Here is a 20,233-nt window from a genome sequence, read left to right on the forward strand (position 1 = left end):
CCAGTAGGAGGAGAAATGATTGTGGAAGAATGATATTGTTGGATAAAAATGGGAATAAAGTGACTGATACAGCGGACATAGTGGAGTTGTTCAATGAACACTTTATTGGAGTATTTTCATCCTGGAGAAGAATGTTTTAATATGAGAGGGACAGGGAGGTTCGAGATTTAGAGGTGCTAGGAGAGTGTGTTTCAAATACTGAGTACCCTGGATGTTAATAAAGCTGTGGGACTGGATGGAATTTTGCCATGGGTTTTGAGAGAATGAACTAAAGAACTAAGTTCCGTTGACCTGGCTTTTCAATGAAAGCCTTGCTATGTACTCAAGGAATAGAAGGAAAGTAAGATAGTGCCATTGCATAAGGGTGGTAGCAGACTGGGAGTGTCAAATTATAGACCAGTTTGTTCATCAGTAGTTGTTAAGATGTTGGAGAAATTAATGAGGGACCATATACAGTGTTGGGCAGATGAGGGTAATGTTATCTGTGACAGTCAACATGGATTTGTTAAGGGGCACTCTTGCTTTAGTAATATGATTGCCTTTTATAATAACATGACAAGAGCAACTGATGAGGGAAAGGTATATACTGCCGTTTATGGTGGGGCAATATCAAGGAGGCAGAAGGTTACAAGTAGGGTCCCACAGGACTCAGTACTGGGACCTGTATTGTTTAACCTTTATATCAATGACATTGTCAGTGAATTGCAAGAGGATATTCAGTTGTTTGCAGATGATGTGAAGCTAGGAAGGTTATTAGTAAAGGTGCAGATGTGGCAGCCCTGCAAAAGGATTTGAATAACCTGGACAGATGGGCAAATGAATGGGGTATCAGTTTAATGCAGCAAAATATAAAGTCTTGAAATTTGGGATGCATCGATGGGAAGCAGCATAATCGGTTGGAGGAGCTGTACTGGAGAAAGTAGAGGAGACAAGAGATCTGGGAATGATGATTGACAGAAACCTGAAATTCAGGGAACATATTGCAAAGGTGGTGAAGGTAACCCACAAGATTGCTACAATACTGAGAAGGATGCTGACCTGCAGAGATAAAAGAGTTGTTATTCCATTGTATAAAGCCCTGATCAGACCGCACTTGGACTGTTGTTCTCAAATTTGGTCCCCAGGATTTGAAGGGAATAAATTAACTGTGGAAAGAGAACAGAGGCAGATAACAAAGATGGTTTCAGGACTATACAATGTTTGTTATGAGGACCGGATGAGGGAATGTGGACTGCACAGTTTGGTAAATAGAAGAAGAGGTGATATGTTTGAGACTTTTAAACTGCTGAGAGGTAGTTACAGGGTTGACACTGAGAGATCTTTCACTTGGTGGAATGGGGGGGGGGGAAGGATCGAGGACAAGGGACCATCCCTGGAAGTTATGAGAAAGAGGGTGAGGAGTGGTTTCTTTGCATGGAGGGTGGTTGAACATAGTTGAACTGTGGAATGCATTGCCTGATAAAATGGTGAGATCACGAAAGGTTGATCTATTATACATACCATCATATCATACTAATGGTCTATCATACCACTCCTTGAACAATGAGTTCAAGGATGGTATGATACACTTTCTAGGAAGGACCTCCCACAATGAGTCTTTTGACTCCATGGAGGCCTGAATCATAATAATAATAATAATAATAATAATATACAAGTTTGACATGGTGTGTAGTAATACAATTCACTTTAAATCAATATGCTCTTACTATATCTAAAAACTGCTATGATGTTGAAAATATGAATGAAAACAAGAATAATGCATGAAATAAAGATAATAATTATCATCTTTATTGGTGGTCATATACAATAATAAAATAAATCAGAACTGTATGGTATACTACTACTGAGAACTTCAAACTTGACATGAATGATCTGTTTCCAATGATGTTGTGCAATGAAGACTCTTGGTTATGCAGTTATTTGGATGAAATGTAGTGGAAGAAAACTGTTTCTACATTGATAAAGGATTGACTAGTGATGTTACCCCTCCCCCATTGAAATTAGTGCTTGTGACCATTGTTTCCTTGAGCAATGATTTTTCCCTTGCTTCGCTATTTCATTCAGAAGAAACAACAGAATTTCATATAATCGAGCTGTAAACAGTGTTATCACATTCAACACTCCACAGATATGCCAAGAATGTTTATCATATTGGATATGTTTCACCATAACATGGATATTGTCATATAATTTCTTCAAATGATCAGAATATTGTTATTAAAAATGTAGGGTATTTATTTTCATTATGGAATAACAGAGCTTTTAAATTCAGTTTTTTAGGAATCAATAAGTATAGTTGACTCTGACTGCTACAGCAAACACCACTATAAAAAACTACTGAAGACACAAACCGTCTGGTGTGAGGGGGAATCTAACAAGATCAAACACATAGTGGGGTGTTGTTACAGACCTGGTGGATCAGTAGCTAGTGGTGAAGAAAGGCATCACCAAATAAAGACGATGAGTGCAAAAAGATTAATCATAATGGGGCCTTTAATTATCCAAACACTGATTGGGTAGCAGTAAAATCTCATGAGAAGAATGAAACTGAATTTATTTAGCTAGTGCGAGACAATTTCCTCATGCCGCAAGTCACAGAAGGAACTCAAGGTCAAAAAGTGTTAGATTTGATTATAGTGTCAGAGGGTGACACAGTTAAAGATATAACTATTCTGCCTCTGGTTGGTAACGATAATCATGGGTACTCACTTGGGAAATTGGCAAGTTTATTAATGTTCCATTCAGAATAGGTTACATGCTGAACTACGAAGAAGGAAATTATGAACAACTGAGAAGTGTATTGGATTCAGCGCAATGGTATCAGTTGATGGATGGGAAGAATATTGACAGGACACGGGAAGCATTGAAAAAATACTTAAATGACGCAATATCAGAATGTGCCCCAAGTGTTTGAAGAATAAATAGGGTAGGAGTCAAATGGATGCATAATCTTATCAAGCAAGAGATTCATAGGAAAAGAATAATGTGGAAGGAATACCATGAATGACTCCTTTTACGAAAATTAAAAGCAGAAGGTCAGAAGAGTCATAACTGATGTACAAAAGCAAAGTCTGATTATGAAAAGAAACTGGCTATGAAAGCTAAACACAACTGCAAAGAATTCTATTGTTATGCTGGAAGTAAAAGAAAGAATAAATATGAAAAAATAACTGTACTAAATGCAGATGGTGTGAGGGTGACATATGCAGAAGAGGTTGTTCAACTAAAGGGTGCCCATTTTGTTAAGTGCTATCAACCTGGTGTAGGCAACACTGACCTCACTAATACCACTTCAGTGGATGATTAATAAGAGAATGGCTGACTGACAGATATCAAAAAGTGGTATATGGGGATGCGAGTCTGCAAGATTTAAGTTGGTGGTAACACCACAGCACACTGGTGGGGTGGTGTTGCCACCAACGTATGACTAATATGATAAAACAAATTAGTCATAAAACAAACTGGCGTCGGGTAATACTCTTGAAAATTCTTTTGTACAGGCTTCAGCATTCTTCAGAGTCCTTTTTAGTACTAATGTAAGAGTAGCACTGCTCACTCAGTACAAAGTTAAATAAATAAATAAATAACCAGTGGTGTACCACAAGATGACACTGCTATTTGCTGATTAATGAAAAGATAGGTAGGGTAATCAGGAATATGGCTGATATGCAGTACTTGCATATGAATGCAAGTACTGCCTACACTATCAGCAAGATTTTTTTTTTCTAAGTCGGTACATCTGTCCTAAGCATCCATCCATGTGAAATTACAAGTCATTCTATCAAGTAGTTTGTTTTATACAGCTGTCTGAAGCAAATGTGTTGTCTGTATCCCTTGAAACGGATAAAATTGAGTATCATGCGGTTATAAAATTCTTTGTAAAAGAAGGTCTAAGGCCAAAAGAAATTCATTCGAAGTTCATAAAAGTTTATGGGCACCCTTCTCCTTCATTTTCGACAATTAAGAAATGAGCTGCCGAGTTTAAACGTGGCTGTACCAGCCTTGAAGATGATCCATGTGAAGGGCATCCAAAAAGTGTAACAACGCCAGAAATCATTGATCGAGAGTGCACGATATGGTATTGGATGACTGGCAAGTAAAAGTGTGTGAAATTGCTGAGACTATAGGCATTTCAAAAGAATATGAAGGATATATTTTGCATGAAGATTTGCATATGAAAAAGCTTTGCACAAGATGGGTGCTGCGCTTCATCGCAGCAGATCAAAAAAAAGCATTCTCATGAAAATCTCTGAACAGTGCTTGGAGCGTTTTAACAAGAATTAAAACTGATTTTATTCGTCAATTTCTTACTATGGATAAGACTTGGATTCACCACTACACACCAGAATCCAAACAGCAGTCAAAACAGTGGGCAGAGCCAGTTGTTCAGCGCCAAAGAAGACAAAGTCAGTTCCATCAGCAGGAAAGATTGGCATCGGTGTTTTGGGATGCTAAAGGCATTTTGTTTATTAATTATCTTGAAAAGGATAAAACAATAACTGGGGAATATTATTCCAATCTTTTAACCAGACTAGATGAAAAAATTTGTGAGAAAAGAACCCAGTTTGGAGAAAAAAAAGCATCTTTCATCAGGACAATGCACATGTCCAAAGGTGTTTTGGCAATGGGAAAATTAAGGAATCTGTACAATGAATTGTTGGAACATTCACCCTATTCCCCATATTTGGCTCCATCTGACTCTCTTAAGTATTAGTCTTAAGGGATATTATGCTGAAAAAAAAAAAAAAATTGAAATTATAAATTTGTTTTTTCATTGTTAGACCCAGAACTTTAAAGACCGAGGAAGGGGATCTGAAAAGCTGTTTCATTTAGAAACACTTTAAGTTTCTAAATGAATGTGAAACCCAACTAAAGCAAAAAAAATATCAAAACTATTGAAGATATTAATACAAAATGGAACACTTTAAAAAAAAAATCCTTCTAAATTCAGGTCTTTCTCCCACTCTTTGTGTAGAGGCTTTTTTCTCCCACTGTAGCTCATGTATGTCATAGAAGGTGACTAAAATGGACACCCAGTCTGGGGATATATCCAGGCCACTCAGTCCCAGTGTATATAAATATGGGACCTGGTCCTCCAGGTTGGGGATTGGGCGTAGGGCTAATGATTCCACTTCGTAAAAAATTTCTTGTTACGAAATCTCAAGGAAATAATAATTCTGGATTGCCCTTTAGGAAATAAACATCAATAATAACAGGATTAACTTCATTGAAGGTATTTTCATGTTACTTTATGGATATTCTTCTGATGAAATAATGTACTTGCAATAACCATGTTATGCTCAACTGCTTTTTTATAGTTGTCACAAATCAAAGCACATTTTTGAAAAAGATTTATATTTAATAATTAGATAAAACAATTTGTTATCGATTTTAAAACAAAATCACCAATACTTTGCAGTTTGAGATTAAGAGGAGTCCTTTTTAACTACTGTGTAATTAGCACTTATGCACGAACTGAAGAAAAGGATGAGAATGAGACCTTTTATGAAGAACTTGATTATTTATATAACTCTTGTCTAGTGAATGACATCAAAATAATATTGGGAGATATGAATGTCAAGATTGGTAGAGAAAATAGGTATAGATCAATAACTGGAAAACAAGGATTACATGATGAAACTAATGATAATGGACAAAAACTGTCGGCCTGGTTGGCCGAGTGGTCAGCATATCCGCTCTCCAGCCAAAAGGCTGCGGGTACGAATTCCACCTTGGGTGGTAGTCGACGATAGATGGCATTGGTGGTAGATGATGAAGGTTGGTGGAGTAGTGAGACGAGGAGTTGTAGAGTAGATGCCCTCCTTCGATGAGTCTTTGGACTCCCTGGAGGTGTGATGTAATAATAATAATAATAATAACTCATCTGCTTTGCAGCTGAGCATAACATGGTTATTGCAAGTACATTATTCCACCATAGGAATATTCATAAAATAATATGGAAATCTCCTGATGGAAATACCTTCAATGAAAACGATCATGTTATTATTGATGCAAGACATCTATCGGATGTATTAGATGTTAGGTCTTATCGTGGTGCAAACTTTGATTCAGACCGCTATTTAGTAATAAGTAAATTAAGAGCAAGAATCTCAAATGCACGTAAGATTCATGGAGAATGCCTACAGACATTTAACTGTGATAAACTTAAAGACTCAGAAACTAAACAAAAGTTTCTAAATGAATGTGCAACTAAAGCAAAAGAATATCGAAACTGTTGAAGATATTAATACAAAATGGAACACTTTAAAAAAAATTCCTTCTAAATTCAGGCAATGTCATTCTGGGTAAAGCCCAGAAAATAAAACATAATGATTGGTTTGATGCTGAGTGTGCAGTAGCCACATTAAAAAAGAATGAAGCTTACAAAAAATGCTACAAAAAAAAAAAAAAAACTATACAAGAAACACTGTCAAAGAATATAAAATTGCAAGGAAGTAAGAGAAAAAGATACATAAAAAGAAAAAGAGGAAGTTCTGGGAAGATCAATTTAGAGATGTTGAACATCTTAGGGGATCCCCTAAATAAAATATAGGTCATGAAGACTTTAAACTTAGAAGCACTCTATGTAAAAGTAAAAATGGAACCCTGCTAAGTAACAAAACTGATATATTGCAAAGATGGAATGAACATTTTGATGAATTGCTAAACCACGAAAATACAGGCAGTGAAGAATTTGATGTCACTTCAAGTAGCAACCAAGAAGTGACTGAACCTCCATCACTAATTGAGATGGAGGAGGGGCTTAAGAAACTGAAAAATAATAAAGCAGCTGAACCAGACTCAATACCATTTGAACTCCCGAAGAATGCAGGGCTAGCTCTCAGAAGCAATTCATAATATTTTGCACTCAATCTGGATTAATGAAATGCTTCCCTCAGAATGAAAACAAAGTATAATACGTCTCATTCATAAAAAAGGAGTGAATGCTCCAATTATATAGGGATAAGTCTACTCTGTACTGCTTACAAAATATTCTTGAATATCCTATTTAACAGGCTACTCCTTTTGTTGAAGGAATTACCAGGGACTATCAATGTGGATTCAGACAGGAAAGGTCCACTTTAGAACAAATATTCAATCTTTGTCAGACTCTTGAGAAATGTAATGAACATGGTATCGATACACATCACCTTTTCATAGACTTTAGAACTGCCTATGATAGAATAAACAGAATGTTACTTATAAGAGCCATGAGAGATTTTAACTTCCTGGAAAAATTAGTAACACTTACTCTCAAAGAAACAACATTGAAAATTTGAATCCAAGGAAGTGTCTCAGAACCTATGGAACTTAAAAATGGAGTAAGACAGGGAGATGCACTGGTTTGTCTACTTTTTAATAATTAGCGATTCAAATATCAATACTAGAGGAACCCTTTTCAACAAATCCGCACAAATCCTTGCCTTGCTGATGACATTGCTATCATAACAAGAATACCCATAGCCTAAAACAGGCTTTAGAAAGCAAAGCAAAGAAAATGCACCTCATGATCAATCAAAGTAAAACCAAATATATAGAATATATTTGGTTTTACTAAAGGTGGTACAACACCAAGGTGGTGCAAGGAGTTCCCTGGTGTTGTACCACCTTACCCCAGTCCTGAAGATACTTTCCGGCACAAACTTTGTTTGCTCACGCTTGGATAAAGGATTAAACTAAATTTATTATACTCTAACCAAGTGGAAAATAAACTTTCAACATCTTTCTCTAAATCCAGAGTAATTTATTAAATAAGGGTGGCACACCATTTGGCAACTCCTATAGGTAGAGATGACCTGCTAATGCTTCTGCCTGGTATCTCCACTTGGGCCTGGCTCCCACTGAAGAGACCTCAATAAAGGTTGAAACTAGTCTGGGTTGTGGCTCTTCCCTTAATGCATAACATTACACATATCTGCAAGGAGATATGTTTTGCATTATGGGAGATACTGAGATAGGACTGTTGGTAGCTTGCCCCACCTTTGCAAGGAGTGCCCTGGTGTTGTACCACCTTACCCCAGTCCTAAAGATACTTTCAGGTGCAAACTTTGTTTGCTCACACTTGGATAAAGGATTAAACTAAATTTATTAAATTCCAGCTTTGTAGTTCAGCATATAACATGTTTTAATTGGAGCATCAATACAATTAGATACTTCCCAAGAAACTACAGCATGTTCACTGTCACCAATTGGTGAAAAATAGCCATATTCTTGACAGAGACCCCTTCTGATGCTATGAGCAAATCCAACATTCTTTGACCTCAAGTTCCTACTTTCACATGCTGCTTGAGAAAGTTATCTCACAACAATTCAATACATTCCTCTTCTTTCTTATCATGAGATTTCTCTTCTACCCAATAAATGTTTGGAAAATTAAAGTCACCCATAATGATCATTTGTTTGGTACCCATAAGACTATGTTGGCTATGCATTTCTTCATCCCCTGCAACTGAGCTGCCAGGTCTGTAGTAACACCCCACCATACATTTCATTCTGTTAACCTCCACTTCACATCAGATAGACTCAAACTCACTGCTGCACTGGACATTGTTTTCCTGTGTTTCTACCCTAACTGGACTTAGGTCATCTGATATCATTAGTAGCATTCCTCTTCTATCTCTTTTGTCATTCCTAAAAATAATATACCAATTATACTTGATCTCACTTACCATATCTGATTCTGATAGCCATTTTTCACTAATGCCAACAATCTAAGGACACATCGTATTCAATAAAGCAATGAACTCAACCCTTTGTTTCTAATGCTCCTGGCATTTGTGTATAGACATAATAAATTACCACCAAGCTTATTCTTATAATTAGATATGCAATCTATTTAGTCTTGTTCTAGAATTTTCTCTTTTCCCTCCCCAGACATACTTAAAACGTCCAAACCTAAAGAATATTTTTCCACCCCTTCGCCATATACATAACTATGTTCAAAGACATTCATATCTTTATCACGTTTGCATACCATAGCTGAACTTTCACACACATTTTTCCAATTCCTCCCTTGTTGATCTACTTTTCCTTACTCTCTGCATTAGGTCTCATACCAAGAAGTAATTTCTCCAGGTGTACTAATTCTTATGTGACATTCTAACATGAAACAAGATGTATACCAGGGACAAATATTCTGGGTGTGCTAGATGTGAGGTGCTCATCCATGAAATATCAGCATCACTGATAATATATGTTTGCATTTATTCCTGTTAAAGACTCACCCAATTGTTTGCAGACTTCACATGCAATTCCTAAAATTGAACACAATATACTGTACTAATGCTTCAGTGTCCTGCTCACGAGGATAATAAAGTATTAGTGCTTCATGAAGAAGGTGCTTTTTTGCTGCATAAACATTGTGTCACATTCGCATTAATAGCCTGGGTGCGCTTTCAAAATGCATACACCTTTGAGCCATTCGAAAAGATGTAAAGAGGGCGCAGCATGTCAAATTCTTAGTGTTGTATTATTTTTAAACCACTGAGAAGGCATGACTAGGTGAGCTTAAATTTTGAGTTCACTCAGCACCTAGCGGCTGTGATTGGTTATTGTGTCAACCAATCCAATTGAATGTTGTCACGAGTAGAGAGATTACTATGTTCGATGGCTTTATTACAAACAGTTGTTACACATATTTTCTGGAACTGAAAATTTGAAAGTGGATGTTAGGAGAAAAAACTAAATGTTTCTCTTGCTATGCAGTATAGCATCTGTTGAGGTTGCGAAATTTTTTAACGGTATAGAGACATTTTTATTCTAGTCTTCGGAAATAGACAGTAAAAAATATCTATTCCTGAATAAAAATTAATATTCTGTGTATTATAAGATGTTTTTGATCTACAACAAAATACTAACATATGTGAGATTGATAAGACAGAAGAACCGCTGATACTAAAAAAAAAACTAATGAATTTAGGATTCCCGAAAGTGTGGATAATTCCGATAATGTTCAGATGTTAAGTATACTGAATCTCAGTAAACAAAATAAATTCTTGGAAAATGGAGCGAAATATACACAAACCAGAAAAATACAAATAACATGTGCAACAAATTTTACGAGATGATTTGCTGCTCCATCAAACCATATATATTCCTGCAATATTTTCTCTCTCTCTCATAATATTTTTTTTTAAATTATGCCATCTTAAATTCACTTATTCATGTTTAGAATTTATAGGATCGTGCAATTTGCTCTACCCAGCAACTTATAGGACACACATATCACAAATGACAATTATTAATTATTCGTTTACCATTAATGAAAGTGTTTCTACTCACACTTATTCCTTCCTATTCTCGCATGTCTTATAAATAATGGTTCACATATTTTCATCTTTGAGTATTTCAAATATACCAACCAAATATAGCATTCTCCTTCATTTTGTTTTCTAATAAATCCTAAAACAGATTGTTCCCCAGCTCTATGCAGAAATATTCAAAGTTATCCTGCAATTAATTGCATTGGACCAATTAAGATGAGTGCTGATGTGCTATGCCCTCTCAAAAGTTTCATACATCGATAAAAATGCAATCCCATGGTCATGGGCGTCCACAGGGGTGTGGGGCACTTTCCCCCTGGATCAATTAAAAAATTCCACAAATTATAATCGTAAAATTGATTGAGATATGTAATCTTACACTCTCAACCCTGGGAATGCTTTGTCTGTGTAAAAAATTTTATTATGGGTTGGCCTATTGCAGGGTAGCCATAGAACACATGTTTTACTGCAGTAATAAAACACATGTTCCTGTTTTTTTGTTTTTGATTCATCTTTTTCTGATTTGTGAACAGTGACTGGTTAGTTTGCCCTCTGTCTAGTAAGTTACAGAGTGAAGTGTGAATTGTAAATTTATAGTGAAACAAATTTAAACATAAAAATACATTTTTAAAAGGTAAGTATACGAATTTAATATTATTTTACTTGTTAGTTTTATGATTTTTTTTTTTTTGCTTTTAAACTGAAAAATTTAATTTAGGATTAATTAATTAGTTGATTTTTTAATAAAATATGCTGGTCAATTTTTTAATATATGAAATTGCGTTAAAAACTATTAATTCTGAATACCTTTTTTTCCCAAGAATTAAAGATCATTAAAATCAATGCAAAATGAAAAAAATGTATTTATAGTTTACATCGACAAATAATTACATAAAAAAGCTAAAAGACGTTTATTGATGTAATTATTTAATTAAATCAATAATTATAAAAATTTATTGATGTAATTATTTGTCTCCAAGCTTTCCCCACCTCCTGGAAAACATGACAGCACACCCAACCAAAATAATCATGCGACGCCACTGATGTATACATATAAATAAAGCAATGATCACTAACAATGAATAACATGTAAGAGCAAAATCAAATGAATGGTTGAAAAATAAAAGTCAATGCATGTGTGAAACTGTGTGAAAATTTTGAACAAGTATGGTCATGTCTTGAATGAGAATCATGAATGGTATGCTGGCAGAGCTGTGTAAGGAGAAGGGAGTCAGTTTGTGTATGGCATGTATTTGAGGAAAGAATAGAGTTATACAGATATGACAGGTTGTGATTAAATAGCTTTGGAGTGAGTGAACTGGAGAAACTGTTGATAGATGAAAGTGCAGTGTGTGTGATGTAAGCAAGAGATCTGAAGTAAGAGGTGAAGTGAAGATCTAGAGAGAGGTACTGAAGAGAATGAAGTGCCTGAGAATGGAAACAGTAGTAGCATGAGATGAAGAGAGAATGAGAATGCAAGAGGAACAGGGAAATGGGGTGAGCTTGGTTGGACAGGAAGACATGCCATAGGGAGGGAGTGGATGCTGAATGTATGTATGGGGATGATCAGCATAGAAATGGAATAGATCTGAATGTTAGTGGGGTAGCTGATACTCAGCAGATATATGTGTGGTAAGGGTAATAAGGATGACTGGAAAAGGACAGGTGTTGTGGGAAAACCCAACCAACAAGTGGCTCAGGTAGGACTGGTTGTAGAACTGAACATGAACTGCTGTGTTTGTTTACAAATGCCAGGAGTATCAGAAATGAGGGAGATGAAATTGTCTCACTGATTGAATTTGTTCACCCCAAAAACATTGGAATAAGTGAAACATGGTTGAATTAACATGTCATCCTAACGAGAATAGAAATGGAAGGGTACAGTGTTTATCGTGAGGATAGAAATGATAATAAGGAAGGATGAGTGCTGCTAATGATAGTAGGAGAGTTATATCCACATAAGGTAGACATGAAGGAGGGAAATAATGGCATTGGTTTGAAGCACTGTGGTGTGAGGTGGAGGTTGATAGGAAGAGATATTTAGTTGGATGTTGTTATAGGCCTGGGAATGTGGAGGACGGTGATGAAAAAATGCATAAGCTACTTCGGTTAGAGAACAAGGAAAGGGTGATTATTATGGGTGATTTTAATTATGATAGTATAAATTGAAATAGAGAGATAGCATTTGGGAATAAGGAAAATGAATTTCTCAAGTTCTTGAGAGACAATTATCTCAGGCACTATGTGAAGGAGAGCATGTGAGGATCAAGAGTTTCAGATCTGATCATTTCATCACAGGATGTAATTGGGAGTAGGATTTCACACATCCCTCCAGTTGGTGAGAGTGATCATAAAGTGATTACATGGGTTGTAGTTAGCCATATGAAGACTTCTGTGAAGAAAGGATGTATGTGGAGGTATAAAGCTGGTGATTATCACAAGCTTAGGAGACAACTTGGAGCTATAGATTGGAAAGAGGAGTTGAAGGGTAAGGAAACAAATGCTGCTTGGGAACTGACAAATACATATCAGCATCAATGTGTGAATGTACTCTGAAGGTCAAAAGGCTGAAAAAAAAGGCAGGTGTAGGGATTAAGGATGCAGTATGGAAGAAGAAGAAGAAGGTGCTATGGAGGCAGCACAAGACAAATAATGGTAATACGTGTGTAGAGGCTTAATGGTAATAATCAATTAATGGTAATAATCAGTTGCATGAACAAAAAATAATGGTAATAATCAGTTGCATGAAGAGAAAGCCAGGAGAGCAACTCATTTGGTAAGGAAAACAAAAGTGCAGTATGAGTAGAAATTAGCAAATCAGGCCAAGTTTTTTTGGTATGTGGCATGCAGAAGGAAGAATGATCATTATAGTAAGATGCTGTTAGTAGATGATCATTGGGATCATTATAGTAAGATGCTGTTAGTGGATGAAAGTGGGAGATGATAACTACTGCAGAGGACATAGTCAAGGTGTTCAGTGAGGTTCATCATAATGTTTCATCCTCAATGTGAAATCAGAAGCTCAAGTGTAGAGAATGAAATGAGGAGATTTAATGGTGAGCAAGCAAGAGTTATATGAGGAGTTAAGTAAGCTAGATGTAAATAAGGCAATAGGACTTAATGACATATCACCAAGTGTCATAAGGGAATGTTCCAAAGAGTTAGCATCAGTCTTGGCTTACTTATTTAACAAGTGCAACAGCACTCCAAAGGAGTGGAAGGAAGGCAAAATTGTTTCACTTCACAAAAGTGGTGATAAGGCTAAGAAAACAAATTATAGGAAAATCTGTATAGCTGGAGTTATAGTTAAGTATTGGAGAGGTTGGTGAGATATAGGATACAAAAAGTGGGTTGATAACAGTGGTATTCTTTATGTTTGTCAGCATGGGTTTGTTAAAGAGAAGTTGCATTTTACAAACATGCTTATGTGCTATAAGAACATGATGAACGTATTGGACACGGGAGATGAATATATAATGGTATACTTAGATTCTACAAAAGCTTTTGACAGATGGCTTAACCATAAGTTAGTCACTAAATTGAAGCAGACAGGATTGGATGATAGGCTACTGAGTTGGATAGGTGTTGGCAAGTTGTGTATTGGGAGGGGGGGGGGGACTATCTCGAAATAGGAGAGTCACTAGTGGTGTGCTGCAAGAATCAGTTTTGGGATCATTGTTATTTAATTTGTATATTAATGATATTGGGATAGATCATCTGTAAACTGCTGGTGATTGCAGATGAAGCAAAATTTGGGAAAGTGATGAGGAATCAAGCTGATGTTGTGGCCTTGCAGGAGGACTTGAAGAGATATAAGTGGGCAACAGTATGGAACTGTCAATTCAATATTGACAAGTGTGATGTTCTGAACTTTGGTAGGCAACAATGGGATGCAAAGTATATACTTGGCAAGGAAATTTTAGAAGAAGTTGAGGAGATAAGAGACCTTAAAGTGGTGGTGCAAAAGAATTTGAAATTCAGAGGTCACATTGCACAAGTTGTGAAGACATTACATCAGATTATGCCAATGATTCAGATAGCCTTAACTTGTAGAAATAAAGAGGTTCTGATTTCATTATATAAGGCTTTGATCAAGCCTTATATAATGAAATATAAGGTTTATGAAATATAATGAAATATAAGCACAGATATGGTCCCCTGGTTTTCATTGTAATGAGGATATGTTGGAAATTGTCCAGAGAAGACTGACTGACTAAGGTCATAACTGCCTTTTGAGATCTGTAAGATGAGGACAGTTTGAGGAAATGCAGTTTGTAAAGCCTTGTTAAAAAAAAAGGAAGAGAGGGGGATATGATTGAAACATTTAAGTTGTTAAAGGGTAGTTACCGGGAGAGTCTCTATAGCTGAGTCAGTATAGATGAAGCCCCTGGGTTTGATTCCTGCCCATGGCATGAGGAACTTTATCTGGTATCTTTCAACTAAAGGTAAATTAGCCGTTCTCATATGGAGGTAGAGGGTTTTTTCGCCTGGAAACTGTTTTTTTTGTCCCTGTGAACACACACACACACACACACACGGATCTATAGTCATAAAATACATACTTCATCCCTCATTAGGAGGGCTCACCAGTCCAAAGGGATGGTTGAGGAAAGGGGGGAAAACCCCCACATGAAATAAAGAAAACCAGGTTAATGTGGAAGAAATTTTTCATAAAATGGGGAAAAGGAGTAGAACAAAGGATCATACTTGGATGTTGTATAAGGAGGGTGTGAGCAGGGGCATGAGGAGTAGATTCCTTGCATGGAGAGTGGTTGGTCAATGGAATGCTTTGCTTGTCAGTGATGAATGCAGATACATTGAATAAGTTTAAAGTACAGTTTCATGGGCTTTTTGTGTAACATTGTTTGCTTCACACGATAGGTCTTTTGACTTCATGGAGATCTGGTGTTAATAATAATAATAATAGTGACATTTGCTTAGCTACTTTTAGACATAGCTTAACTCTCTTCCATTTTTCTCTGTATTCTTTTAGGGCATCTACTGAATTACATGCTAGGAATTTCAAGTATTCTTTCTTCTTGTCCAGAACTGCTTTGTTAACATCTTGTGTCCATCATGATGTTCTTATTTTTCTATCCTTGCAGAAAACTTCACCTCCCTAGCTGAATCAATCAATGTTTTCTTTAGTCTGCCACTGAGTAGTCTACAAGGTTTGATTACTGTTCTCAAACTCTTCCGTTTTTTCTTGCAATATATCTATATACTTAACCTACAGTTAACCTCCGAAAGCTCTCAAGTTTGATGTGTGTGTGTGTGGAGGGATGAGAGAGAGAGAGATGAAATATATGAAATAAGTTTTAATTGAAAATGTATTATTAAATTGCACAAAGGTGCAATTTAATAATAAAGGTAAAAAATTTTTATTTAATTAGTTTCTGAAATAAAATTTCAAAGTACTTATAACAGTGGATTTGTAACTGAGTGAACTGAGAAGTTTGATTGAATAGTTTTAGTTTTCAGTAAACTTAAAATAATGCAACATGAATTTACACTCTATATTTACCTACACATGTTGGCAAATTAGTAAAATTCTGATTTGGTCCACAAGTAATAAATGAACTGCCTTCAAGTCGATATCCTCTGTGACACTGTACTTTTGCCTCATCTCCAAAGTAAAATGATTTTAAAGCATCCACTACAAAACCATTTTTAATTTCTGGAAGGATTGGGCACTGCGCACCTAACAATACAAATAATGTTTATATTAACAACAATATATTCAACTTCATACTTTGAGTACTTCAAAACAGATCTCAATAACTAAAGCATTTTATTATAAAGAGTTAAAAGAAAAATAAAATTGAGATATTAATTATAAATCATTTTCTAACTACCTGTAAGCAACTAAATATTCTGACATTTTCAGGTTGTTATACAATGTATGTATGTATGTATGTATGTACAATTCTGATGTACAATTATGTATGCACAATTCTGATATACAATTATGTATGCACTTTTGGCTGCTTTATAAATTAATCCTGCAGCAATGCAAATTATGAAGAGCATGCTACTAGGCTGTTTCCTCTTCACAGGTACCACTTATGAAGGATTGACTTTCTTCCTGTACATATAATACTGTGTGTGTGTGTGTGTGACCTCCATCATTTTAAAAAATTTTAAAATAGGATTTTGCCAAGTGGAACTTTTTTTCTTATGTTCAAAACAGAATGCTAATATGAGAGGTTTTTCCTTGTGATTTTCTGAGCATGATTTCAGAGTCAATACATGTGAAAAGTGTTTTTGAAATTAATTTCATAGTTTTGTTTTTTAATGAAAATATGCAAACTACAGATGAACCCCAATTATGTAAGAGTTATATTCTGGAAACCTTTATGTAACATGAATTTTAGGTAAGTTAGATTTATCCCAATCCACCTGTTATTGCTTACATGTTAACAGTACAATATACAGTAGCACATGTTTTCAAGGTCATTTCTGTTAGATTCATTCACAGAATGCAAAAACAAATTAGATTTCAACATGCAATTATTAATGCAAAGTAATGTAATAATATGAATAATGTGAGAAAATAGACAAATAAAAAAATGGTATGACGGACATTCATCCTTCCTTATGAAAATATCAATAGATAACTGAACAATAGCTTCTAGCTTCTCTTCATAAGTCTCTTGATAAAGTGTCATCTAATTCTCTTTGGACTTTTAAAAACCTTGAGGCATTAGGAGCCATCTTCTTCAATTGTGCCATTCCTCCTGAAATTTCACAGAATATGATTGTTTTCTCATTCATCATGTTTCAAGATAGCACCAGAATGCCTGGTTATTATTACTGTTAACTTTAAAGAGGCAAAACCTTTTGTATGTGTGTCTTCATATGAGCGACATTCTTCACAAGTACATTTACTGTTAGTGGTGTGAGACCAAGATCACATTCCATGGCCATTAAAACTTTCTCCACAATTCTTTATAATTTTCATCTCTAAAATCAATTTTGGTGTGTTTAAACAAGTTCACTTTTTTCATTTTTTTTTTTTTTTTAAAGTCACGATTGTACTCTGCCACAGCACATGAAGACACTAAAATTATTTAAGTGTATGAACACAAATGCATGCTAGTGTTGTTTTCAATCTCAACAAAGAAAGAGTGAGGAAGGGACATTCATGTATGGACTAGTCGCCTTGCAGAAGACTGTTGTTCAGTCTTCTGCATAATGTGCAGACATGTTAAGTAAAATTTTTATAACTCAAAATTATTTTCATAGTCCTTTCAGGATGATTTGCATCAAGATAAACCTAACTCAGGTTCATATATATTATACCTGAGAATAAATTATATTCTTATTATATATTAGGTTTTATCCTTTATCCAAGTGTAAGCAAACAAAGTTTGCGCTTAAGTACTTTCAGGAATGGGGCAACTCGTGGAAAAGGTAGTATAAGTTCTAATCATTTCCTTAGTATCTCCATTAATGCAAAGCACATCTCCTTGCAGACATGTATAATGCTATGCGTTAAGGGAATGGGTCTGGCTCCCACTGATGAGACCTCAACAAAGGTCGAAACTGGTCTGGCTAGTGGCCCTTCCCTTAATGCATATCATTATACATGTCTGCAAGGAAGATGTGCTTTGCATTATGGGAGATACTAAGGAAAGTGTTGAGAAGTTATACCACCTTTACCAGGAGTTGCCCCAGTCATGAAAGTACTTCAGGCACAAACTTTGTTTTCTTACACTTGGATAAAGGATAAAACCCAATATATAATTAGTAGCATAGCCAAGTGAAAAAACTTCCATAAACTTATCCTTAATCCAGAGAATTTTAATAATAGGGTGTGACACCCTTTTGATGAGTCATATTTACTCGTATAGGTAAATATGACTTTTCCATTACTTCCACCTCAATATCACCACTTCTGGGTATGGCTCCCACTGATGTGCTTTTGCGCAGAAGTGGTTGCTTTCCCTGGGATATGAGCTTTTGCTCTCTTCGGCTTCTTCTGAATCCAGTTCCCGGTGAGGGAAGCCTGGATTTCGGGAATGGGTTGTTGCCCTGAGAGAGCATTTTGAGTCTCTGGGGAAGGTGTTTTCCGGCGTGTCCCGTGAGGGGCCTTGTTGGTGGATGCTTTTCTCTGGAATATGAGTGGTTCTGCTCAGTGGTAGGGTGAGCCTGTCACTGAGTTTAACCAACACTCAGTTGGATGATCTCTCAGTCACTTGTAGGGGATAATCTGGGGGATTGCCTAATTTTTAGAGGCCACTTTGCTTTCTCTGAGATGTGAGAGGCTCTGCTTGGAGGTAGGTTTTTGCCTGTCTCTGAGTGGGGTCACTGCTGAGATTATGGTTCTGTTTGGGGGTAGGTTTTTGCCTGTGCGGAGCCGCCACTGAGATTATGGCTCTGCCTGGTGGTGGAGTGAGCCTGCCATTGTGCAGAGCCACTGCTGAGGGTGGTGGGGTGAGCCTATCACTGAGTGGAACCACTGCTGAGTTGGACGATCCTTTGGTCACTCGTAGGGAGTGGTCTGGGGAAACAGCCTAATTTTTAGAGAGGTTTTTACTTAAACAGCACTTCAATAAAGGTCGAAACAAGTCTGGGTAGTGGCCCTTCCTTTAATAATGCATAGCATTATACATGCTCACAAGGAGATGTGCTTTGCATTATGGGAGATACTAAGGAAAATGATGAGAACTTATACCACCTTTACCACGAGTTTCCCAAATCCTGAAAGTACTTCAGGCGCAAACTTTGTTTGTTTACACTTGGATAAAGGATAAAACCCGATCTATAATTAGTAGCATAGGCAAGTGAAAAAACTTCCATAAAATTATATTCTTGTTTTGATTGTATACCCAAGTATAAGAATAAGCATGAAGTAACCTCACGCAGAGTATACTTTATACAGAGGCTGCTGACTTCACATCAATTGTCTTAGTCCCGTAATGCAAAAACATAATGGAAAGGGTAACTATCCAGCCAGTTTCAACCTTTAGTGAGGTCTCATATTGGGAGCTAGACCCAAGAAGATACCAAAGTAAATCAATGCAGAGGGGTCATGTACCTTCCATACACAAGTATTAAAAAAAGTGTATTTATCTTATTATTAAATACTCTGGATAAGAGATAGTCATGGAAAGTTTTTTCACTTGGTACAATGTATATTATACTTAACAAGAAAGCAATTAAATAAAAGATGACAAGAAATTATATTATTGGTTTAGTCCTTTATCCAAGTGAAAGCAAACAACTGCATGTGAAGTATCTTCATGACTGGACTACTTGTATATAGAGGCTAATGACTTCACATCAATTGCTTTAATATCCCATAATGCAAAGCATACACCTTTTCAGATATATAATGCTATACATTATGGTAAGGGCCACTACCCAGAGTGGTTTCAACCATTATTGAGGTCGGATTCCCACTGATGTGATAAACCAGACCCACAGTAGATACCAAGGATGAAGTAATGCAGAAGTCCTATATTACCCATATATAAGTAGGCAAAAGGTGTCACATGTGAAGACAGTGAATGATTTTAAACCATATTATTAAAATGGATAAATGGGTAATATATGACTTCTGCATTACTCCAACACTGGTATCTCTTCTGGGTATGACTAACTGGATAAGAACTCAATAAAGGTCGAAAATGGTCTAGGTAGTGATCCTTCTCATAATGCATAACATTATACATATCTGAAAAGACGTATGTTTTGCATTATGAGATGCTAAGGCAACTGATGTGAAGTCATTAGCTTCTATATACAAGTAGCCCAGTCATGAAGATACTTCACATGCAAACATCGTTTGCTTACACTTGGATAAAGGATTAAACCAGGAATATAATTTCTTGGCATCTTAAATTTATAGCATAACCAAGTGAAAAAATTTTCAACAAGAAGGCAATTGATATGAAATCAATGGCCCTATATACAAGTTGTGAAGTTACTTCGCATTTATGTTTATACTTGGATATAGGATTAAAACA

At 36.0% G+C, this 20,233-nt stretch overlaps 1 protein-coding gene across 1 annotated transcript in view; it reads right to left on the reverse strand.

The window, feature by feature from the left end:
* Positions 1-20,233, reverse strand: part of LOC150095877 (uncharacterized) — a 710,412-nt gene that overhangs the window by 572,011 nt on the left and 118,168 nt on the right. Inside the window, exon 13 of the mRNA XM_090409554.1 lies at positions 15,787-15,963. Within this exon, the coding sequence (XP_090265680.1) occupies positions 15,787-15,963 (177 nt within the window). The remainder of the gene's footprint in view (positions 1-15,786; positions 15,964-20,233) is intronic.

Source organism: Typopeltis vanoorti, chromosome 19 (assembly GCF_054136105.1).
Source record: "Typopeltis vanoorti isolate ZY-2024b chromosome 19, IOZ_Tvanoo_1.0, whole genome shotgun sequence".
NCBI classification, from domain to species: domain Eukaryota; kingdom Metazoa; phylum Arthropoda; class Arachnida; order Uropygi; family Thelyphonidae; genus Typopeltis; species Typopeltis vanoorti.